Genomic DNA, 25142 nt, shown 5'->3' with positions numbered 1-25142 from the left:
TTGCAGCGCGTTAACCAATCACAGAAGACTTTAGTAGCTGCGACAAATGAAAGTTGCTCTTGTTGCGGTGTGACAGCAGCTCCATAATAACAAATGCATGGTCTGAGCGTTGAAGCTGTCAGTTTATCCAGGTGAGCCAACCGACATTTACTACGGTTCGTTCAGTGGTGAATTTTCTTTTCCCCCTCTAATTTAGTTGCAACCAGTAATTATTAAACTCTTTGTGAATGCTCCTGTCGTGTCGTATCTCTATGCTCAAGTATGACCTTGTCGACCCATGCATGTCTTCTGACTATTCTGCAGCGCTCGGCACATCCAGAATAAAACATTTTGGATTTGTAGATTTGATTCCTGCTCAAGTGACAGTTTGAAGTGAGGTTTTAACTATTGCATATCATGCGTATATGATTTTTAACGATTAGATACGCAACCACCTTGTGTCTAAACATGTGGGCACTTTATCCCCTTCAGACCCAGCTATTCACTGTATCACATCCATATGTTAATATCCGATGTTATGTATAAGTATGGAAAAGTATGTAAAAGCAGCTATTTCTGGACATCTGAATATATTTCTAATAATATTTCAACTGCAATATTTCTCATATAATCATTTTGGAAGTTCAAAATATTAGGAACATATTATTGTAAAGTCTCCTACCAGTACAACACATCATTATGATTAGACATGATATATTTTCTCTCGCTGTTATCAAGAATAAATCTGACAGAATTTAGGCTTATTTATAAAATGAGTATTTATGAGGCTGTATAGTGTGGTGGTTATCAAATTTTGATTGTTTTGCTTGGAGCAGGTCCATGCTCAACTAAGAATTAATACCATTGCTAATTTATTTGTAAAGAATGGTCTATTGATTTAGCTTTTGCATTGGATCCTCTTTGATACTGCTTGTGGGAGTGAATAATCTGTCCTATTAAAGTGCAGTTTTAATTTGTAACTCAAGTTACAAAATGTTTATTGGCAATAACGTGCACATCTTTAAACTTGAAGTCAAGTCAAAATTTTCTTAACAAGGGATAGGCTCCAGTACACCCGCGATCCTCGTGAGAATAAACCGGTTCAGAAAATAAATTAATGGATATGTTTGACGGGCCTCCACTAGTCTATACACCACATTTTGATGAATATTGCATTTGTGAAATGCAAATGTGAACTCCACCTGTTTTTATCCATCTCAGCGGGTGGCCATTTTTCACTTTCTGGTGACTGAAAATGACATCCCAGTTACTCAGGTGATGACCAATCAGTTTTTAGGCTAGTGGGGTTGCAGTGACCATAATATTGTAAAGAAAGTATTTGACATGACTTCCTCTTCAAGAACTTGGTGTCATACAAGGCCACCAAAGGTGGGTTTCCTTGGTTTAATGACCACTTTTAACACTGATTAAGTGACAAGTGATGAGCGTAATCTTTAAGACAGCTGAAGAATAGCTTTGTGTGTCAAATAGAGGCCACAGGCAGCATAAGATCACAGGATACTGTAAGGCTCCAGAGGAAACTATTGCCCAACTGCTCACTTTATAAGCGCTCTCAGCAAAGGCAGCCCCGCTGTTTTGACAGCGACACTGAGATTTATACGTCCTGACAGAGGGCCAAGGGAATATATCATGACTGACGACACTAGCCCCATTTGAGTCGAATAAGATGCTCTAACTGACCTGCTTCTCAGCAGGAGGAAGGCCCACTTGCAGTTCAACATGCAGGAATATGAATTTAGAGCTGTAGGACTCCATCAAGCCTCAATCAGTTGCTGAAAGACCAAATGTTAGAATGTACAGTACAGATAATTTTTCTGAATCTCTTGAATCCCATTCCAACCACCTAGGGTGTCGTGGTGAAAGGACTGCGGTTTTATTGTGCAAAAATAACAACATTTTCCCATGTGTCCTTGGTACATGTGTGTGTTTATTTTGTTGTTAGTATTATCCAGGGGCTGTATCTGATTGCACTATATAATGGTAGTAGTCATAACATGTCAGACTTTTCCTGGTTCTACTGTTTTGGTTTCTTCACTCTATCTTTGCAATTTACTTGAGGTTTTTGTGTCCGAAGAATGCAAGATTATCATCAACATGCACCATATTTGTGTTAGTAACCATGGAAGGAAACAAATATTCCAAACACAAAAGAGTGCTACTATGTAGTACCTTCTAATTTAGCTTTAAGTGTTGACCTCTTCATATCATCCGAATATCTTCAACTCTCTGTAGATATTTAATTAACTGCGGAAACCACATTTATTTTGATACATTTGTGGGAAAAGGGAAATCCTCTTTGGAAAAGCCAAGATTTGTGTTGTGGTTGGGTTATCTGTCATTCGCTAGTGTTAAAATATCATAGTCATTGTCAGGAGCAGGTCATAGCAAACATAGACGCCTTTGTCAATGTGATCCAACACTAGATAAGATCTATCCGCTCTCTCAGCACCAGGCCGCCAGCCATATATATGCTTGCGTCAATACAATAAGGCTTAGTGGCTACTTTTTCCATTCAGTGTAATTGGCTGGGGACTCTGTCAAATCACACTTCCTTTCAGTTCATAGCAGTTGTATTCATATCACTTGGCTATTATTTGCTCTGGCTTGACCCATTGATTGTGGGTTTAAACCCTCGGCTCCTCAAATAGTAGCCTCGCTCAGCTGTTTCACGGCTGTGTTGCTGTTAGCGACGATGAAAAGAGCAATATGGAGATCAGTGGTTTCAATTAAGCCTTGAATACAAGGCATACCTAGAAGAGATGGGGGTTGGACCAACAACTCTGCGACTGTGACTTTCGCATCTGTCACTCTCCGTCCAGCCAGGTGTCTGTGTCTAAATCAGCAGGATTAACTCCGATTGCACCGATAGTAGAAACAGACCCCCCTCACTGCCAAACCACCTCCCTTTTATTGTTCACATTAAGATCAAATTAAGCTTTGCGCAATAGGACTAAAGCCCCACCCTCTTCTGCCTTCTGCTGCCCAGAGGAAGACATCAGAGGTGCGATTGGTTGCCTCTCTGATGCTCCCTGCTCCTCCAGACTCCCTTCCATCTGGGATCCTCAGGGAGAAGAATATCTGACAAGGGGCTTGTAAGCCTCTTAGCCCCCCTGTTGCCTGGCTCTCTCTCAGCCCATGTTTCCCTAATTTAGTTGTGTAAGGAGTCCAGCGCTAGGCCCTTGTGTGCTGTTTGGATTGAGATTGTCTTTGTGGCTCTAATAGACTGGCCATGTATATCAATTAACACTACTCAGCCAATGGCAGGTTCCAGTCCCTGGAGATCAGTAGCTGTAATTCCTATTGGAATATTTCCTCATGGCCCCAATAATGCCCAAATTAAATCACCATTTTAAATTAGTAGTTGTGTATGGAGGGGTGTTAGGGTCACACTGAGAGTAAATAAGTAATAGTCGAAAAATGAAATAATGGAAATACAATATTACATGGCAATTGGTTCTTTTGTTGGGATTGTGTACTCATTTACCAGCATTAAAAAACTGATAATATATGGCACATGTCTTAAAGAGCCTTCTGTCTTCTTTATCTTTACTATTTTAACAGTGACATTTGTAGTCATTTTAATGACTTTTAAGGATGGAACATGTTAGCTGTAAGCTGTTGGTGTGATTTTTCATCATTGCAAGTCACCTCATTTTCTAAGACACGGCACAATTAGACATGTCAGTGCATATCACTTCCACTTCATTGTCACTTACGTCATAGTGACATTCAAAATGTCAGCTCAGGTGACACGTATGCCTGATTGTGTCCTTCACTCACTTTTGACAGTTGGATGGATGGACGCGATGTAATCAACATTCATTGCATTTGATTTACATGTGTCATTTGTCTTCTTTGAGTTACTTGTGTTTCTTTGCTAAGAGGATCACAGAGTTAAACACACAATGAGGTGTTGTCACCGACTACTATTCAGCTATTCATTTGGGATCCCCTTCTTTTCTGCGCTGTGGTACTGTGCCATGACTGTGGGAGACCATTGGCCACAGATGGTTCTGCAGAGAGGGCTGTGCTGACTTTCTTTGTTTTCCCATGAACGTGTTTAGCGTGTAATCCTGGATTAGCGGGGAGACTTTGTGTTAATTTACAGCTGTAAATCAGTATTCGATTAATGTCGGAGCTGACACATACGTGCTGGGTATTAAAGGGCAAGACAGTGTGGCTTTGCTGACTCTAGGGAATCTGAGGTAATAGAGGTCCACGTCACATCTCTGCGATGTCCACCTTGTGATGCATCCCAAAGGAGTTACTGCAGCTCCTATGTACACATCATATGAGCCACGTAGGTAATGTTATTGTGTGTGTACATTCACACCACATGCGTGCACGCATGGCACACACTATCAATGACAGAGGGTGCCTCAGAAAACCAGGCGGCTGCATATGGACTCTCTTGATATCAACCACTGGCTGTGTGATCTTGTTATGCAAAGTCCCTTAATCCCCACCTTTGCTGAATGCACACTGGAATGGAGGAGTGGTTGCAGGGGGGGGCGTCACACACTGATATGAAGGTAGCTGTACGGCAGCCGTGTTACTGTAGCAAAAAAATTTTGATCCTCATCCTAGCAAGAGAAAGAGCTCATGTGAGATCGTGTCTGAGGGTGTGTTATGCAAGTGCCATGAGGCACCAAGTTGACAAAGATGGAGGTTCATAGAGTTTAAAATCAGCCCTTATTGATGACTTGTGTGTGTGGAAAAACTTGATGGGCCCTGACCTCAACTTCATATACATTTAGGTTGAAATGGAACTGGAAAATGGATACTGGGCACCAGGACCTTTCATCCATCAACAAAGACCTTTGACCTAAAAAAGAAATAATCCAGCAGACCAAAATCTTACTTGGGACAAAGTGGAGAATATCTTCAGGTGTAATTTATAACTGAAAGCTGAATTGGTGGAATGAAGTTGGCATGAATGAGACAGCATTGTGTCTGTTTTGTGTGCGTGTATGTTCGAATATTTGAGTGGGGGTTATGGGATTACGGGTAACACCTTTGGCAGGGCTGGGAGAGCCACCTGACGCTCGGTCTGTCGGGAGCCTGGGGAGAAAGTGGGGTGGCGGTGGCCGAGCAGAGAAGAAATTGGGGGTCTAATCCCTGTCCATCTATGGGAAGTCATTCCCTGAGCTCTGAGGATTTGGGGCTTTGGTTTCCGCTCTGCTTGCTTTGGTTAATAATACCCTGGGAGGGGACGAAGACACAAGGGAACGAGACAGAAGGAGTCAGGGTGATGGAGAAAAAAAGATTTCTTTACCCTGTGGTGAACTGGCAGGACAGCGGCCTGAGTTGAAATTGTTTGAAGAGGAGACAAAGCTTAAAGCCAAGCTGTGGCCGTTCTTTTCTGTTTTATCTGTTGGGAGAGGTGGAGTGTATATCCACTGTGCAGGACTTGTGTACAAATGCTCTTTGCCCTCTGTCCGTGCAGCAGCTTGAGTAAAAGTCAATACGCTAAGTGTGACTGAGGTGTTTGCCCACAAGCCACATATATCTTGTGTGTGTGTGTGTGTGTGTTTGTGTCAGTGTTTTTCAGGACACACTGATGGCACCTTGTGTTTCTATGTTCCTGAGAGAAGCCGATAACTGCTCTAAACATTACTAGCGATGGTGCAGAGGTGCCTTGTGTGCAAGTGTCACAGCTTCTATGTTTTGTCCATCACCTGAGCTCAAGGTGTTGATTGGTCTGTCATACAACGGGTCAAGGTTCGGGGCAGTTTTGTGGTGTGAACTGACTTCTGAGAATGAAACACCAGGGAACGTGTGCCATCTTAGCCAACTGTGACAACCTTTTCTACACCCTTAAGAAATTAAGCCCCAAATGGCTTGTGGCTTTAGAAAGTCGAGATAACCGTGACGTAACGCGGACTTAAGGCTGTTTATGCTACAACGTCATTTGCTGGAAATGGTTAAAAAAGCTGGAAATGGTTAAAAAAATTGTTAGTTTTGTAATTTTCACAATGGCATTTTGAAAGTTAAAAAGTGGACATCTTTGAGTGTGATACCGTTTTACAGTTCTGGAAAAAATGACAACATATTAGGGAACACTTTTTTTCTAGGCTATCACCGTCAAAACAAAAACTGTCAACCATTGGGCTTGTGCGTACTGCGTAGTGTTAAAAACTCAAAAGAGAATCTATTCAGTCTTTACTTGATTGTTGCCACCGTGTTTCTATAACTTTTGACACCTAAGAAATTGCACCCATACTTTGTAGGTGGAGATGATCCGCCGTGTGCTCGGGAAGACCTTGGGGTTTGTAGGCTACACCATCCAGTATGGCTGCATTGCACATTGCACCTTCGAGTACATCGGAGAGATTGTGGTGGTTTGTATAATACAGCAACAACGTCAACAATGTTGTCATGTGCGCAGGCATGTTAACTGTTGTTGTTTTGCAGTGCTCCGGCCCGTCAATGGAGCCTACCATTGTCAACAAAGATGTTGTTTTCTCAGAGCGAGTGACACGGCATCTTTGCAAAATACAAAAGTGGGTAGCAGTCTTACACTATGCATGTACATTTTGCAAATTTGTGCTGAATAACTTTAGCAAGATTGTTAGAAAATGAAATGTTGATGAAATGTACTCATGTCTTATCTCATATCAAAAAAACAAATCCTAAATGACTTTGTATGTTTTCTTCCAGGGGTGATATTGTGATTGCGAAAAGCCTATTTGACCCCAATATGAATATTTGTAAAAGGGTAATTGGGTTGGAAGGTGACAAAGTCTGCACGAGTGGTCCCTCAGATCTTTTTAACACCCACACATTTGTAAGTATATCTACACTATTTCATGTATTTGTAAAAATATTGTTGTAATTATAGGAAACCGATCTCTACATAATGGAAAAACTTTACCTTTTTCTTTGTGTACTCCGACCTCTGTAATTGTTCATGTTTCAGCGTCACGGGCCAATTTTGTGTTATTGGTCAAAGTGTCCGCTTTTGACAACAGCTATGTTTTGTCAGTGAGAAGGCCAGAAAGTGAGCAGAGGCTCTGTTGGTGAAACGACTGTCATTGCTTTTCTATTACTGATCTCCCCAACACCCACAGCTCAGGCCTGCAATCTCTCTGAAGCCTGCTAGAGTTAGTGCCAGCTGAATGGTCAGACTGATGGGTGGGTGGAGGTGTGTGTACGTGTGTGTATGCGTGTGCGCGTGTTTATGTATGTACATTGTTCTGTAAACCAAATATTGCATTTATGTTGCATAGCTTTGAATTTATCGTGCTTTATGGATAAAGGGGCATCTGGCCTGGATCAAGTCATGTTTAGTATATGGAATGGGCAAGTGGCTTGCTGTTGGTTTAGCGTCACTGAAACGTACAGAGAATTTAAATTGCATTCGGCGTCATCCTTGCATTTTATTTCATGTTTTCAGAATGAAGCAGCATGCTCAGCTGCTTTCAGGTTTTGGTAAATTTGAATTTAACACCTGAAGGATAGCTAAAATATAGTGTAGCTTTCAGATTTTAGCATATGTCCTCACTCTTTCCCTTTGATTACTGATTCATATTAAATACATTCCTTAACTACTCTTTAACCAGATGATATTCCCTCTGTATCATAAAGTCTTTATTTTGGTGTATTGCTTCGCCTGTACTGTCCCTGATGCAGCAGCTCAGATTTAAAATTTTAAGAGACCAGAAGGCCATTGTTCAAATAAAAGTTTGGCCTTCCTTCAGGGTGACATAAAGATGATGAGCACGAGTGTATGTGTGCAATGATGTTAGGCATTATGGGACCTGTAAAGATGAGTTTCACAAGGCGGTCGCTGTCATCGCCTCTTTTTTTGCACAGACAGGCTGGCATGTCGTCTCCATCCTGAGAGATCCAACTGCAGGCTAATTGCTCTGTCACCTTTTTAGAAATGATCTCTGTGTCTGAGCTATTGTGTCAAAACAATGACACTTGATCCCTAATATTACTGCACACAGGGAAAGAGAGAGAGGAGGACAGGCTGGTGAAGTGACAGAAAGATTAACCCCCCCTCCCTCCATACGATGCCTTCTATGCACTTTAGATTGACAGAGCAAGATAGTGAAAGATGAACTCTGGCTCCATGCATGTATTTAATTTGGCACCTTAATCATGTTAACATAATGAGCACGGTAATAATGTGGACATTTAACAAAACACGCCCACTCACTGAGAGGAGCTCCACTTTCAGTCCTCGACAGGTACACAAATGCTTCCTATCAATTCAGCCTGTACGACAGCGGGCTGGATGCTGCTGTCCATCATGCCACACATGCCGGCAGCGTATTTGACTGTACTCATTATTACAAGTCAGGTTATTCTATTGTTGCTGTAAAGCACAACAAATTTCATCGCTTAAAATTACACCTCCATCTTTTCTTTTCTTGTAAAATGAGAGAAGAATGGATAAAATAAGATTATGATGCCACATGTGGCCCACTGGTGTCTATTTGTGGCCCCTGAACTTGTCACGAATATTTGGGTTGGGTCAGCACATGCATAACGGTGATCTGGCTTCAAGTGGCATTTTGACATAAAGACAGCTCCACTTACCTGAACTAGCAACTTCTAGCAAATTCCTCCACTATGCTGCCTGTTACACGGCCACTTAGAGTTAACTGCTTTGAGTACAACTTTCACTTTTGTTTTTGGAGAAGTTTGCGTATTGACACTTTGGTAGCTGAAGGAGCTTAGATGCAACGAAAATGGGGTCTTTTTTTTTTATTCTTTCATTTTAATCATTGTCAAAACGGGAATGGTATCTAATTGTAGTTCTTATTTTTGTTTTAAATAAGAAAAGGATATGGTGTAATAATTTTTCTTTTTTTTTTTAAAGTCACACCTCTTAATAGCCTTAACCTCACCAAGTGGTTTGGCTCAGTTAGATACAGTACTGATTTTACTATTATATTCCCATTGTATAGTATATGGCCCCATTTTCACTTTTCAGCACCCATTTGATTGGGTGTTGCTTGCATTGCATATTGCCACTTACACCCAGTGGTGGAGCTACAACAGTGCTGCGATTAACTACAGAAGAAACTATTTAAGATAAAAATACTTGGGTAGAAATACTTTCTTCTGCCCCTAAAATCTGTCGCACTCTCAGAATCCTGCATAACTTTTATGCTTCCTTGTGCTTCAAAGCCTTGAATTTCTTTCGCAATGGGACATAATGCCAAAATGTTTCATCCACCTCACCTTAGTGAGTTTTAGTTTTATAGAACCAGGAGTTGAGTGGAAACAAGGTTCTGGCTTGTCAGATGACAAACGACATTCCGTCTTTTGCCTTTGCTTGGGAGCCGGCATATGTTACCATGTTAATGAGGTGTAATGGTGGGAATCCAGCATGCTGACATATGCTTCTCCGATGACTCCTTTAATGATATTCATTTGCGTCAACGTTATTCACCGAGTTGTTTACCCCATGTTAGGTCAACACGTCAGTGCCTCGAGATTATGTCACGTCATCTGTCTCAATTATGAAAAATGAAACAAAACAAACCATCCCCTCTGTCGGATGGACAATCAGATCGGCCGAGTGGTGCCGGTGAAGGAATCAGTGTTGTTTAGCTTTACCCGTGCTATCATTCCAGAGCACATTTGCCATTAAAAATTTAGGCAACGCCAAAATAGACTTGCCGATTGTGATGCCCATTATGACAATATAATGTGTTGTTGATCCTGTCTGCACATATAGGGGGGACAGCGCACTTAATTAGGGCCTTGACAAGCCTACTCTCCTAAAGTGATGAGATTAATCATAATTGGTGTCATTGTGAATTAGAGCCTGCTTGGATGACCACCCCACTGGCAGGTCGGACCGCGGTGGAGACCCTTGGACACTGCTCCTAGCAGTAGTTTAAAACTCTCTCTCGCTCTCTCGCTCTCTTGCTCTCTCGCTCTCTCTCCCACTCTCTCTCTCGCTCTCTTGCACTCTCTCCCCCACTCTCTCTCTCTGCCCAGCTAACTCAAGCCACTCTCCTGCTTTGAGGGGTGCAAATCTCAGCCAACAGACTAATGACCCCCGTTTGAAGTTTTCCTAAATCCTACTCCGATCCTGCCCGTTAACGACCCATGACCTCGCTCCTAATAAAGTATGGGGTTAAAGAGGGACTGGCAGATTGACGTTAAGATGAGGGACTGATCGCTGAAGCAACTCACCAGAAGGGTAGTGTAGCGGGTGTGTCCAGAGGTCAGGGAGATCTTGATTTTTGTTTTTTACAAAAAACAGAAATCACGTAATATCTCATAAAATTATACTGTATATATTCACTGGTTTTGCCCTGTATTTAGGCATCTGCTGTATGTTTTTAGGTGCCAAAAGGTCATGTATGGCTAGAGGGCGATAACCTCACGAACTCTACTGACTCAAGGAGCTATGGCCCAGTTCCCTATGCCCTCATTCGAGGGCGTGTTTGCTTGAAGGTAATGCAGCATCATGGTGTCATATACAGTGTGCTGTACATTTAAATGCCATATACAGCGCTAGAAAAAATTATCAGTTTATGCCAAGAAATGGCATGCTAACAAATTCTCTGCCTAATAGCAAGATTGCCAAAGTCAGTTATGAATTAGACCTTTGCAGATTATCATGACCCGGATGATTAAGAGTAGACACAAAAAGGAAATGAAAATAATTTTTAGCAAGCATTTTAGTTGATATTGTACTGCAAGCAATTTTGCTATCAAGCTAACAAAATCTTTGTTGGGATTCAACGAAAGTGAAACGTTTGTCATTTTCTGTAAATTTCTATCCGTGCCCAAATTCTATCCTTCAAGTCATCTTGTTTTTCTTTGAATTGTTTAAAATATTTATCCTATAAATGTGTCAGACTCACTAATATGAGATGCAATTTAATTTTTAAATACAATGGTTTAGTTTTAGTCTGCTATTGATTTTATTTGAGTTTTTTTCAAGCCACAATGGCCATTTTAAGCCCCCTTAGAAGATATGAGTCAGTTGGAAGTTCAAAGCAAGTGTGTCCGATTGACCAAAGCCTGGACAACATATTGTCTAGCTTTCCATTCTGCTATGTTGTCATGTCACTGGATGTCATACCAACCACGACCCCGGAAACGGGTCAGCCAACCTTCTGTCCATCTGATTGGACAGCGGCACTCCACTGGAGGGCTTACTGAGACAGCTGATGAAATAACAAGATCTTGCTTAAAGTCTCACACGTCATTAAGTGCCATATTAACAAACGCGTGCAACTTGTAATGAAAATAAGTTTCCCATTGAATATTTTTTCTTCTCTTTGCCCCAAACAGGTCTGGCCCCCAGATGCTTTTGGAAGCCTTAGTGAAAGTCCAGCCAGACGGATCGTTAAAGATCAGGATGATGGTGGTTCACATTGACATGACTTTCTCTCATTTTTAAATAAATTTCTAAAAGAAAAACCATATTGTGTGGTAAGTAATTTTTGTCATTTTTTTACTGTACTGACTACTTAACCAGGTAGTTATCATATTTATTTACTTTCTTTCTTTTTTTCCACACACATCACTAATTACTGTGAATTGATTTTCACTTCTGTAATATTAAATACAATCTTAGAGTGTTTACCTCTGTTTGGGTATATCATCCAAAGTATTAAAGCTTTACATGCGGACAATGAATTAAAAATCAGGAGGGAATTTATGCATTCTGGTTTACTCTTGATGTAAAACAGCTTTTAAAATGCAACTTAACTCTATTTTCATTTTAGATGCCATTATCCTGGAGAATGAACTATTCATTTCATGTTTACCCTTTCTTAGAGTGGCCAAACAAAAGCCCCATTGTTTAATTATTTGTTAGGCTACTGAGGCAATTGAAAATATGTTAACATTTGCCATTCAAGCATACAATATTAATAAGCACTTAGTGTGGACTTTGTTCATCACTGAATAGAACAATATAAAAAAAACTTCTGAGGTTCACTGAGTACATTAGCTTTTATTTTATTTTATTTTTTTTTAAATCTGCGGTAAATTAATAATTCTTTGGATTTATTTCGCTGAATGTATGTGCATCATTATGTGCTTCTGTGTTTTCTATTAAGTTACCAGAAGTATTTAATGTTGCTATATCACTCTTATCTTACGTCAGTGTTTTCTGAAAATTGGTTTATTGGACTAATTCAGGTTCAACATTCAGCAGGAGCTGACTGAAGAGTTTCTGAACAGTAACAAAAAAAAAACCCTTCATGTTTTGATATCATAATGCATTCATCAGTCTGCTGACTGCTGCAAAATGTTTTTGCTGTACTGCTGCTGTCATTTCTTAAAGGCCCTACTGCTCTTCAGAGTACATTCACATAGTGAGCTGCTGAAGCTCAGCTGGTCAGTCTCCAAGGCAGAGAGGGACACTTCTTCGTCCCAGCTCCCTAAGGGAAGTGTGTTCCAGGCAGCCGTGGGTCCCTGTCCAGCTGCTTCCTCTGTCTGGAGGGGGGCCAGAGGGTCAGCGACAAGGCTCCGTGTGACACTGAATTATCTGCCTGAGTGTGATTGTGCCTGCTGGGAGGGATGCTCAAGATTGTGAGAGAGCGTGCGTGTATGTTTGCAGCTGAGAAAAAAAAATCTTTATGTGGGCTTTTTGCTTCAAGCATATCTTTGTTTCTCAAGGTTTAATATTCATCTGCTGCGTGTCAACACGGTGCCAGCGTTGGGCTGAAATGCTGACACAAGTAGTCTTGGTGAGTCCGTTTGCCCTATTGCTGGAGCCCTTTCTTACGATATTTAGATGAACGCCATTTCTATGGTTGAAGGAATGACAAAGATTGTGAATAAATTATTTCAGTTGAAAGAAGTGCCTACAAAATAATGCCAGGGCTTTATCGTAACAATATTAAGTAGGTAGCGTTATAAGGCCACACACACATTTGAATGACAGCAGTGTGTCAGCCAGGACAAGGGTGGCAAGATTTTGTGAATTTTCAAATTTGGAAATCTTCCATTGGATTGAACAGGAATTTTAATCCAGGGAATTTCAAATATAGTTGCGGAAAACATGCATTTAGCATGCCTTTTAATATTCTTACAAGTAATTGCATTTTTATGGCATTGAACTGACAATTCTTTGTTTTGTTTAGCTTCATGTTGCAATGTTCATTCATTTTAAAAACCCACTATTAGTTTCAAGAATATGCAAGAATTTTTTTTATCATCACATCAACGTACAATTGTTTCTATAATCATAGGTCATAAAGTAATCACTAATTATATTACAGTGGTTGTGCCTCACTATACAGGATCGCTGACGTCTCACTGCCATAAAAGTTGTAACTAGTCATTGGAACTATGGTACCGATGCTGAGTAATTCTAATATCCTTTCCAAATGCTTGCAGTTGTGCAAGCTGTTCCAAAGGACTTAAGCAACGGAGACACCAAATGGGACAATTGGGGTGGAAAAATGTTGGCCACAGAATCCAAATCCTTCAGAAGTACAGACGTGAAGTAAAAGAGCATATGGGTAAAGAGTGTCTCGCCTTTGGCAACGGCAGCGCTTTGTTTGTTTTTGTCTCCACAACGCAGAACATAAAAGCTTGAAAAAGTTGATGCTGTTTTTTCAACCAAGGCGTTTGCCATCCTGTTCAGTGCAGCATGCAAAAAAATGCCAATGATATTTGTCATTTAATACTGATGATTCAAAATTGCATATCTGAAGAGCTTTGACTGGAAATGTATTTGCATGCCATTGCTGCATAAATCCAATCGCCCTTTAATCGCCCTTCCCGCTGTCTTTCCATTGATGCTCTCATCTGTTTACGTCCTTTGCGATTTCTTGTAACCCCGCTCCATGTGAGAGCGTTTCTCCTTTCATTGACAACACCCTTCTGATCATCCTCTCCTTTTAATCAAGCCCGATAGTACTTTTTAATTAAGACATCAGTTGTTGTTTGATCACTCTTGATTTTCTGAGAGAACACGAAGAGGTATGGGGGGAAAAAGAGGCACTCTGGGCTCTTAGAGGGTGTGTGAACATGACTGAACGACTTCAATTGGGCCAGGTACGTATTCGTCAACTCTGCTCCCTCAGCTACTGTGGTTTGAGGTGAGTACTTTACTCCTGATCCAACACACATCCACCTCCAGAGATCCATACTAGGCAGATTGTATTGGAGGCCTATTGAGTGCCCTACTGTCAATAATCTGGGATGAACACACATAGACACACACACACACACAGTAAAAACAACCAACAGAAAAACTGCCCAAACTTAACTTTGTTTTTAGAGTTTCAATTTCTGTCAAAGCCTTGAACAGTTTTCCCTACGACACTTGATGTGCTTGGGTGTTCTTGCTAATTTTTAAGATAATAAAATGAATTGTATTTATTTTCCCTTCACACCATCAGGCTCTTTCAGTGGTTATTAAAAGTCCTTAGAGTAAATTCATGAATAATATAAATAAATGAATCATGTATTATGACTATTAGTAGGGTAAGAAGATGTCAGGTTAAAAAATCTAAAGTAAAATGTGTTGATCATTCTATCAACTAATATACAGTAGCTAATAAACACAGTGGATTTTTTTTAATTCAAGTGTTTGTTATTGTTAATGCTGAAACATTTAAAACTTTCCTTTTGGATAGTGCTGAAACATACTTTAAGAATTTTCAGGATAACATATTGACTATATCTAACTGAAATTTAGCTTGTTAAATAGTTAAACCAAACACAAATTTAAAAATTAGCATACATTTGTATAGTCATTTTTTTCCTTTTACAATACTCTCCAAGATGTAATACAATGAAGCTTTTTATATTTCTATGTATGTATGTATCCGCATTTAATAATTACTGTAGTCTTAGGGTGCCAGGAAAAACTGATAATTTATCTTGAATGTGCTTGGAAAGTCTATAAATTCTGAAGGAAGATAAATATCGGCCTATCTATAGTGTTGTTCTCGCCAAAGGCACTAAACGTCTAATACTTATTCGCACTAATGGTGTGGGTGGATGGAGTTATGTATGTGTACGTGCAGGGTGGTGATGGTGTAGGGGGTTGGGGGCTTTGCTGTATGGACTCGTTGAGGGTCCTAATGGAAAGCTATGGGACCTGTATCCTCAGGCAAAGAGTGATTCACAGGATGACAGAGGCCTCAGTCCGACAGGCCTGACCTATATCCCTATTTGCATAATAGCGAGCTGGAAAGAATTGGCAGATAAACTTTTTTTTTTTCCTCCAAGTGCCACCTCGACATGTTTTTGGTGTCTTTGTCCAAAGTGGTTTGTGTGCTTTATCATTAAAAGCAACACTGCATTAATGTGTATGTTTTTCGTTTTGTACTGTTTGGCCAATTAGTTTGTTGATGTATGTGAGTCACGGGGAAGAGGTACTGTGTGTGTACGTGTGTGTGCGGTCCCCCTGGCATGTCCTGGATCCTGTAGCGGGATAGCGAGGCCTTTCTGCCTGGTTTACTGATGAGGCCTGTTGTGCTTCCAGACAATTTAGCAAAGGAAACTGCACAACAAACATAAACAGACAGTGAGCGAGCCAGGCAATAAAAGAGAGAGAACACACACAATCGAAAACAAAATGTGCATGCCTGCTGATTTTAATGTTGCTTTTGTATATCAAAACATGCATGCCAGTCATTGTATCAGGAATTTGTCGGTGTTACGTTCTTGAAGTACAGTGAGTTAAATTATTGAAGTTTCAAGGAATACTAAAATCTGTTAAATTGTACATCAGAATCAAAGTTGCCACCGCCAACTTGTTCAAAACATCCAACGTGAACGGAGAGGTAGTCAGCAAACTGGTGGACAAATTTATCTCGTCTTTCTCCATTCTGCCGTTCTAGTTTTTCTTTAGTTTGACTACTGTGCTGCTCAGGTGATGAGGGCTGGGTCACTAAATGGATGTTGAGGAGAAGAGAGGGGGGAAAAAAAAGACGAAAAACAAGTTTTGGGATCTTGGACCAGGCCCCGCTGTTGATGGAGAGCTGGCACAGGCAAGCAGAGCATTGCGTGCATGTTTGTTTGTGTTCCTCTTTGGTCATCGTAGTTCAAAAGCTGAACTGCACCCCAAGCTTTGGTAATGATGTAGCCTGCCACAAAAGACTACAATAACCAAGTCTGCGGCCAGCCAATTACTGTCTGCTGCAATTATATTTCCAATTCACAAGTAACAGAGGGAAAGTGGCCCAACTCAACTAATCATTTCGAGCAATTACTTTTAAAACTAATTAGAATGTTTTTATTGCTGTGCGTGTCTGAGTTTGGGAGAAGTTTTTGTTTTAGTGTTTTGTTGCCATTTCACTTTGTCAGCTAACTTGAATAGAAAAAGCCAGGGGGAGAGGTAACGGCGAGTTTCTATCAATATCGGGGCAAGCAAAACATCCAGCACAGCCGCAGAATTGAGGAACTTGGTCATTATAAATGTCTGGCATGTTTTGAGTTAATCCGTTGTATGAGAGAGAATGCCGTTTTCATTGAGCGGGTGTCTGAAACGCTGGCTCAAGTGATCAAATAGATTCTTGGCGATGTCAGCTTGACCGCCGTGAGAGAGTTTGTGAACTCGTGACAAGTGTGGGATGTGACTCGATTGCAGGGTTCTGGGATGTTGGATACTTTCCATGGGAAGAAGAACAAACAGTCTGAAAAATCCTCGAGCCATTTATCATGTTTCTGTACCCCTTGTTTTTAAGGTCATGGTGAGTTTTAGGGGAGAGGTCAGACCTACCCTGGATTGGCCGCCAGTCTGTACAGTAGACAACTATTAACACTCAAGTGCCCAAGAAAGCATGTTTTCAGGATGTGGCAGGGGTGGCCAGCCCTACACCACAGTTCAGGGGTGGGGGGTGCTTTAGCCCCGTCAGAAATCTGTATAGTCCAACCCAGTTAAGCCGCTCCAGCAATTAATTTCATATTCAAAAATATATTCCTTGATGATGTTCTCACCCCCCCATGTATTGGTGAAGTCCCTTTTTATCGCCGAGAAAAAATCCTGGATATATACATACATACCTCTGATGTGGATAGTGAAGTGCCCAGCAAAAATCCACGCAATCTTAGGGCGAACACATATTTCATATTCCAACAAGAGATTCAAACTCAGATTTGCTGACTGAGGCAGATGTGCTAACCACAAGTAGAGAAGTGTAGAACAACAAACTTGGTAGTGTTGGAGGGCATTGTCGGGGTTATGTTATTATAATTATTTATTATTCTTATTTATTATTCTAATTGTTTTTTGTTATTATTCATATAAATGATATAATATAAGTATTACAATGGCTTTAATTAAAAAAAAAACTCACTTAAAAGAATTTGCAAAAAAAATCGATATAGGATTCGTGTGTGCGGCCAGCTGCATGTGGGGTGTGTTTTTGTCTCAGTGTGTGTGACAATGTTTCCAATCGTAAGATCAGCAAGATGGGCTGTTTTATATTTCATGAGTCTTGGGGTTTCTTTTTATACCGTCTCAACCTTCGACACGCAAATACCTGCTATACATACAGCTGGTTAAGACACGCACTCACGTGCGGTGACTTGCAAATGTAAAAACTGTGTTGTAAAGACAAATGGGCGGTCTCTCTCTGAGACTAATACCACCTAATAATGTGCAATGGCATCACTGAGATTTGCATAATTCTCGTTGACATGTTTCGCTAAAACACATGCAAATAAAGTATGCTTTGTCTTAACCATTAATTTGATGGGGAAAAAATAGAATTAGATAAATACAATACCAGTTTTTCAAATTAATTGCCAAATTCCCCAAAAAATGTTTAGGGTGATTTATAGAGCAGTCATAAATGAATAACTTCTACACTCCAACCTTTGAAATGCTTTCTCAAAGTCTTTATTTAATTTCTAATTCCTGGCCTGCAGTGTCACCCATGGTTTCTTACTTGGTCCACTTCTTTTTTTTTTTAAATCACAAATGTAAATTAAAATGAATGATTTGAAAAATGCATTTCTAATATATATACAATACAAATAGCTTCTTGATCTTAAGCATATGACAAGATGTTTAATTATGTTGTGATTATTATCATTACATATAATCCTGAACCATAGAATAAGCCCATTTCTTTCTAGATAATATAAAACGGTGATTCTCAACCTGTGGGTGCTGAAATAAAAGCTCATTTTGGTTAATATAAGACGTCACTTTCAGGTTTTCTGACTTTTTTGACATCAGGTAAACTGGCGAACATAATGTGTTACTGAGCTTTGTATTCAGGCTTTATTTCTATGCTGATTGTGTTGTTGTATTTTTCTTAAGCATTGATGCATGGGTGCTTGAGACTCAAAGCAACAAATTAAAATTAGAGGAGAATGCACCTCACTCACAGCAATTACTTTTATGCCACTGCTCAGCCACCAAGTATTATTATTATCATCGTATTGGTAATTGCTAATTATGTACAAAAAAGGAATCCACAATTTGTGATTGTTCCAATCTAATGTGCTAATGGGAATGAATATTTCAAATCTTTGTTTATCTGCTGCTAATAGGATTGAATTTGAGATGCTGAATGCTTCACAAGCACACTTCTCGATTTGATGTTTGTCTTCATCTGTGCCCTGACCCGTTCTTGTCGGAGCACCATGGCCATTATGTTCACTGCGAGGGTCTCTGAGCTGGAGATTTCTCGAGAGTGTGCAAACTGTAAAGGAAAGGAAATCTGAGAAAGGGAGAAGCATGGGGAGAGGGGGTTGAAGGGGCATGGCTACAAAAAAATGGGACATAGAGGAGTGGTAGTTTGATTGAAAGTTGTCTGGCCTGGTGCCCACTGAGGTTGTTCCCTCTGTGAGCTGTTATTATCAGCGGAGGGACTTCCCCATCGCCTTGGCAGGGAGTGTCTCAGTTCTCTCCCCTGGAGGATGCTATCCCATTTTGGAGGCCTTGAATAGGGGTCCCCGCATCCCGCGTGAGTTCTTTTCAGAGGGGAACTCATTGGCGTAAACAGGCTTCATGTCAACATCAGCATCTCAGACTTCTCAGCACGAAATTCGGCGGCCCTGTGACCCTGTACCCTGACCCCCTCCCTCCTCAAAGAAACATTGCTTAGGGCAGGAATTTGATTTGAATAGTCAGCCTTTAGAAATTCTAATCTCTATTCAGCGGAACGTTTAAGGTCAAACGCAATGTGTCGATCTCTACTTTGTCTGGATTTTTAACCATTTTTCCCCCTAGAATATAATGACAGTAATAAGCCTGTGATTTTTAACATGCAGCTCAAGCATGAGCTTTTTGGTATTATTTATACCCACTTACTGTGTTTCAGGTGCGTGGTTGCAATGTTGGGTGATTGGCATGTTCAATGTGCTGTGTGTAATGCAAGTAAATCCACTGTAGTGTGTGTGTATTACCGACAAAAAATCAAGACACACAAAGAGGAAAATAGGGAGCATGCAGGTGTCACGGATGGGTTCATTAAATTTTGGTTTCTTTTGTATTCTCGTTATGTTTTCTGAAGGGTACCAAAATTATTCTGTTTGCCTATTTTGGGTACCCCTTTTTGATATGCCACCTTGAGTGGTATGTATGTGAAATGTGGGGGTCGCCATTGCAATTTGGAGGATCTGAGTTCATCATCCATTTCGCACAGCATAAATTGCAGTCAGCTAAAAAAGTGTTGTCATTCTTTAGGTATCTCCACATGGCTGACATGGCTCCTGCAGTCATATGGTATCAGTGTGTTAGTATTGGAACATTTTCTCAAGTGAAAGTGCAAGGACAGACATATACGTACGTATATCAGTTTTGGTGCATCCCTAATTCCAACTAGGGGATTAAACGAAACTGAAAATGATCTCGATGTCAACCATTCCACATACCGAGAGGACAGACCCAAAATACCAGATGTCCTTCATTGTTATCCTCTTTCTACTTTTCCATTTGTCTCCAGTTCATTGGCGGGTTACATTGCTATCATGTCACACAACCAGATAAGGGTTTCTGAACTGTACCCTTCCAAGCTGAAAATGGTCACACACCTGGAGCCCAGGTGCCACCTATGCAGCCATCTGGGTAAATAGTTGCTTTTGTAAGTGCTGCATTGTGTCTTAATGTGGTAAGTGAGTGGGATAAACACAGAGCACAGCTTCCCCTGGTGAGGAGCAGTAGTTGGGCTGTATTGTAGGCCTGGTGTTTACCGCCCATCTTTTAGTTTCTGCAGCCAATAGATGGCCATGTGTGGATCATGCAGCAACCATTACCCATTCACACACACAAACTCAGGCACACGCACGCAGTTCACTTCTTCACTCTCAATTTAACCCTGGTGTGTGATGGGGCCCACACTTAGGCTCCTTGCGGGTGTTAATGGCCAATGGAGCAGATATCGTAATGAGTGATCAATCTAGTTGCTTGCCGTCACGGCAACACATTAGCCATTCATACAGATTCAGTCCACTCGCCCAAGCAGAAGATCTGGATGCATATTTTATGTTTATCTATTACCCATCTCGTCTAATCGGACCCGCTCATAAAGCAAAGAACTTGAAAAGGTGGCAAAGTTGACCGCCAGATGCCCGGCAAAGGCGATTTTATCTATAAATGATAATGAAGTGATTATTGAAATCTTTTGATACTTCCTTACAATTAAGTTGCATTGTAAAAGCTCACCTTTGGAAAAAAGCGTGGCGAGAGATGAAAGTGAGCATATAATGTGCATTGGGAAAAAGACAGCGGCAACCCTGGGAGATGAGCAGAGTGTCTGCTTTTAAGTAGCTCAATCATGCACCTGTCACCCCGCTTCCTCATGTCCACATCCGTGTTTACCAAAATGAGCTCTGACAGAAGACATCAGCGCTGGCTTGTGTGCAAACAGCTTACGTGGACAGCCTCATGGAGCCTGCCACGTCTTGCACTCTAATGCATTTTTTAGCTTTTGCCATCATGCGAGATCTCATTTGAGGCTATTTGAAGCCGGAGGAACTTACACTCTTCCGGATGAGGGGGGTGGTAATTTGGTGTCACTTTGCTGAGACAGCATGAGAACAAGATGTAGCGCATGTAGGCTAATATGGCAGCACCTTGGCATGTCACCGTGGCATTTGTCATTATTACCTGAATACATTTGCCGCGGAACCAAGCTCTCGCACCCACCGGTGAACTCTGTAGCGGCGTCGTGCGTTTCGAACCGCCCGAGCAAAGTCTGAATCAGGTTTCAGGCAAGGCTGGTTCCAATTCAACTGTGATAAATGGGCAGATAAGACAATCGGTGCGCGTGCTGACATGGTGCAGTGTTACCTTGTCACACCAGTTGCAGCCATGATAGCTTGAAGTAAAAAAAAAAAAAAGAAAAGAAGCTCAACAGGGAGTCCTTCAATATAAAAAATACAGTTTTAAGGACGACTTACATATCAGGCCCTGTTAGCTATTAAGGATCTGCTGCACATATGGCGTGAGCTGCTCTTTCTGTGAATGTGAGCATGTTTCTCCACAGCAGTCAAGTGCCCATGTTCCTGCAGCTCCAGGATGCAACAATGAGTCTAATTGTTGTTCCTCTCACTTGTACAGTGCACATCATGTGGCTATTATTGCATCCCTCCCTCATTTCAAACACCCTCCACCTCACCAACCTAGCCAGCTTTTCAGTGTTGGAACAAGTTCCACTCTGCACGCAAAGCTCCCAACAAGCCCAAACGAAAAGCACTGATGTTCTTAACGTGCTTGTCAGCCAAAAACACACCTATGAATTCTATAGAATATATGTCTCTATATTTTTAAATATGTTTCAAATTGAAGTTTGCAGCGATATAAAATTGAGTGCTTTCTAATATTTTGGCCATCTGGGTAGCTAGCTCAGGTGACCTATGAGAAACAGCTAAGGAGGAATGCAGTTCTGCGCTAATGATATATGTAACATATTGTCAATTGAAAACTTTATTATCATTATTTAACTTCAATAGGGAAAACATTGCCAATGATAGCCAGTCACTGTACATAAAATGCATGTGGATTATAGCAATTTGGGCATTTTCTTTTCACATCTTTACATCTTAAACAGTTTTGATATAGAATATATTTGATGTACTGTGTAATTTAATAATGCATTTGATATATAATATGAAATTTCACAAAACATTACTTTTGCACTTTAAGATTGAATAATCTTCCATTTTAAATCATTTTCCATCAAACCGACAAAAATGCTTTATCCTTGTACTGTAATCTGAAATGTAATTTATGTAAAAGAAATCAAGTTAATATTTTTTGTATTAGATTTATATTCTTTCTTTTACACAAAAAAACCCCCCACATCTTTAAAGACGACAAATAGATTAAAAACAACATTTCGAAGCAGCTGCAGAGGTACATGTGACAATACTTCCACCTAGAGGCATGAGGAGGAAGGGTAGGGACTAAGTTGACAAGTCTTGAAGTCCAGTTCACTACAGAATCAGCACACACACACACATGCAGAGTCATTATCACAACTATAGCACAAATTACATCTATGTCGACCTTGTCAAAAAGCTCTATTGTGCTTACACCAGGTGGGACATCATCCACCACATTCCCAGCTGGCCCAGCAGAAGCAAGCCAGCACATGCTGCTCTCATGTGCTTTCACAGGGACCGAACCGCGGGACTGGACTTTAAAGACTGGAAATTGCCGAGGCCAAGCGAGGACTCACCTGTGAACCAGAAAGGCCTCGTTCAGGTGGGACCCGTCTCGACCTGCTGCCACATGGACTCTAACGCAGGAGGAGGTGAGGGGGTGCATGGGAACAAAGTGGCCATCTGCTGTGTACGTGTGTATGGTTTATGGACTTACCTACAACCTTAATAGACTTATGGGAATTGTGCTGCACATTGTGACCCCGTTTAGCAGTGTGTTTAATGATTTACATACAATGTACAGTATTTACAAATGAGTCTTTATATGCAGTGTGAAATGAGATAATTCAAATAATTCAGAAGTTCATACATCCTGATATTGAAACCTGTTTGTTTCTTTTTAAAATACTACAATTTTGACATGATGTGTTTTAGATAAGATGTAGGGCCGTTTTCAGTTTATTGTACACAGTCGCATAATCGTGCAGTGTTGGATTAATTATTTTCAGCATTTATAGGTGTTTTTATTAGCGTCAGCCCTTTATATAGATGCACTTATTCATTGGCCTTATATAAGTAGTATTTTTCTAAACTAGTGCCTGTCAAATAAAAGCTGTTTGTTTTAGATTGTATGCCAATTAAAGCCATAATATGCACCAATTCCAGTTTAATGCATGAAGCAGCAGCATACTAAAAAAAAAGTTAGTATTTTTCCAATTGTCACAGTGGATTCATGATTTGCGTATTGAGGTTCTCGTGACAATGACGATGACGATAACAATAACGATAGTGACGTGATCCTCCATATTTGTCTTACAATCAAAGGTCAGCTGCTTCTCCAATTGGAACAATAAAAGTCAAAACAAAATCAGACACACTAATCGCAACAATAACATACAGTGACTGCGACAGTCGATGACCTTAGCCATTTAAAGTAAAGAGCTGGTTGTGTGATGACGCACACGCATGCAAACGTACAAAGAAACGCACATTCACACACACACCTCAGGAACGAAACGTGAACATTTAATTGGGATTTAATTTGGCTAAAGGCCTGAGGGAGCTTGTTTGGCTAGCTGGTTTGTGTCTCGTTTCCTCCTCTCTATTATCATTTATAAGGGAGAAGAGTGATTAGTGGAGATGTCCAGGGGCTTTCTCCCCATTGGAGACTTTCTATAAAAAAAAACAAAAAAAAAACACTGGAATCAAATTAAAACAACATGTGATCGCTATTTCAAAAATAGAAGTAAATTTGTGTAACAATGTCGCTTTCATTACCATGACAACCCCACATCCCCTTTGTTATAGAATTGGTGAACCATACATTATTTTCAAATAATGGTGTGCAATGTATCACAATGAAATGGCTGCTTTGGTATATTTGCACATTTACCGTATTGCGGTATAGAAAATGAATGGATGGATGGATGGCTTTATATGCATGCATTTAATCGCCACTCTGTTCTTTTGAACTTTATCATTAGGCTTAAAGTAATCATACATCCTGTGGGGAGCCCAAAATAATAGCAGTCTATTACAATTACATTCATCTCAGATTCAGACCATCTCAATATAACATGTCAACATGCTACCCACATTTAATCATCTTATACTTGTTAACGCACAAATCCATTTGAGTGCACAGTTGTGCTTTATCAGTATGTTACTCCTTACACCTGTAGGGGGCTCACTGAGGAAAAAACAAAACAAGGATGTGTGGAAAGAATGAAGCTTTAAAAGAGAATCGAACCCAATCGTTTGTGTTTCGAAAAAATAAATTGTATGTACCAGCAATAATGAAAACACGGGACCTGATTAATGTTGTGTTCGTGGAGTGGACCTGGTCCAGGTCCAAAAATTAAAAACCCAGTCACAGTTTGGCTTTAGCCACAGGTGCTTCAACCTGCAGATAAATGAGGCCCCCAACCGTATATTAAGTATTACTCTGAATGGTCGATGCAAACAGTGAAGTTCGTTCTTTGAGAGGATTTCATTAATCCATTTAGTCATCCTGGCGTAAAACACACATTGATAAAAGTGTTTTCAGTGAAAACCAAGCAGATGTTGTCAGTAACTGTGGCAATATAAAATGGCTGGATTGATAACATGATGGCTTGAACCTGAACTTTCTAAAATTCATACTATCGTGCAATCAACCCATACTTTTGCATAAGCATAAACAGGTGGCGTGCTAACCTCTTTTCTGGGATTGTTGGGTAGAATGAATAACTGCCATTTTTAATCACTTGAAAAAAAACAATTATTCCTTACGACAAGCATATTTCACCTGTATTAGCTCAATTTCAAACCCTCTCGATAAGACACGATTCCTTTAATCGTAAGCATTGAACTCGATCTCACATGCCCGTCCACTGCGCGCCAAAATCTCCGTGGGCTAACACATGCAGAAAAATCAGACAAGCGTTGGTTGGTTGTAACAAAGTCCTCCGTTGACCCTAGCGTTCAATTTAAGCAACACCAGTTTAAAGTCCTGTTGACAAGAAGCGAGAAGCGAGAAGAGAAAGAGGATATGACATGAGGAGAAATCGGCTCCTTCTGTTGCTTGTCACTCCGGATTATTGAAGACTTACCCAACATGCACCTGGGGGAATCAGTGTCTGTCCACCCGGGTCGCTCTT

General features: G+C 40.6%; 1 protein-coding gene across 1 annotated transcript; it reads left to right on the top strand.

Annotated features, from left to right (window-relative positions):
- The first annotated feature begins 45 nt into the window (after window positions 1-45).
- On the top strand, window positions 46-13708 carry immp1l (inner mitochondrial membrane peptidase subunit 1). The gene is made up of 7 exons (XM_037248226.1): window positions 46-131; window positions 6231-6341; window positions 6415-6503; window positions 6661-6787; window positions 10312-10422; window positions 11269-12674; window positions 13327-13708. The coding sequence occupies exons 2-6, from the start codon at window positions 6237-6239 to the stop codon at window positions 11353-11355; spliced, it is 519 nt and encodes a 172-aa protein (XP_037104121.1). The 5' UTR covers window positions 46-131; window positions 6231-6236; the 3' UTR covers window positions 11356-12674; window positions 13327-13708.
- The last annotated feature ends 11434 nt before the right edge of the window (window positions 13709-25142 follow it).

This window comes from Syngnathus acus, chromosome 3 (genome assembly GCF_901709675.1).
Source record: "Syngnathus acus chromosome 3, fSynAcu1.2, whole genome shotgun sequence".
In the NCBI taxonomy this organism is placed as follows: domain Eukaryota; kingdom Metazoa; phylum Chordata; class Actinopteri; order Syngnathiformes; family Syngnathidae; genus Syngnathus; species Syngnathus acus.
The sequence above is the reverse complement of the archived record's forward strand: the minus strand, read 5'-3'. Positions and strand labels throughout refer to the sequence as shown.

Coding starts and splice junctions, on each gene's coding strand:
- immp1l (XM_037248226.1), top strand. CDS start 6,237: ATGATCCGCCGTGTGCTCGGGAAGACCTTGGGGTTTGTAGGCTACACC. Junction 6,504..6,660: donor CATCTTTGCAAAATACAAAA/GTGGGTAGCAGT, acceptor GTTTTCTTCCAG/GGGTGATATTGTGATTGCGA. Junction 10,423..11,268: donor GAGGGCGTGTTTGCTTGAAG/GTAATGCAGCAT, acceptor TGCCCCAAACAG/GTCTGGCCCCCAGATGCTTT.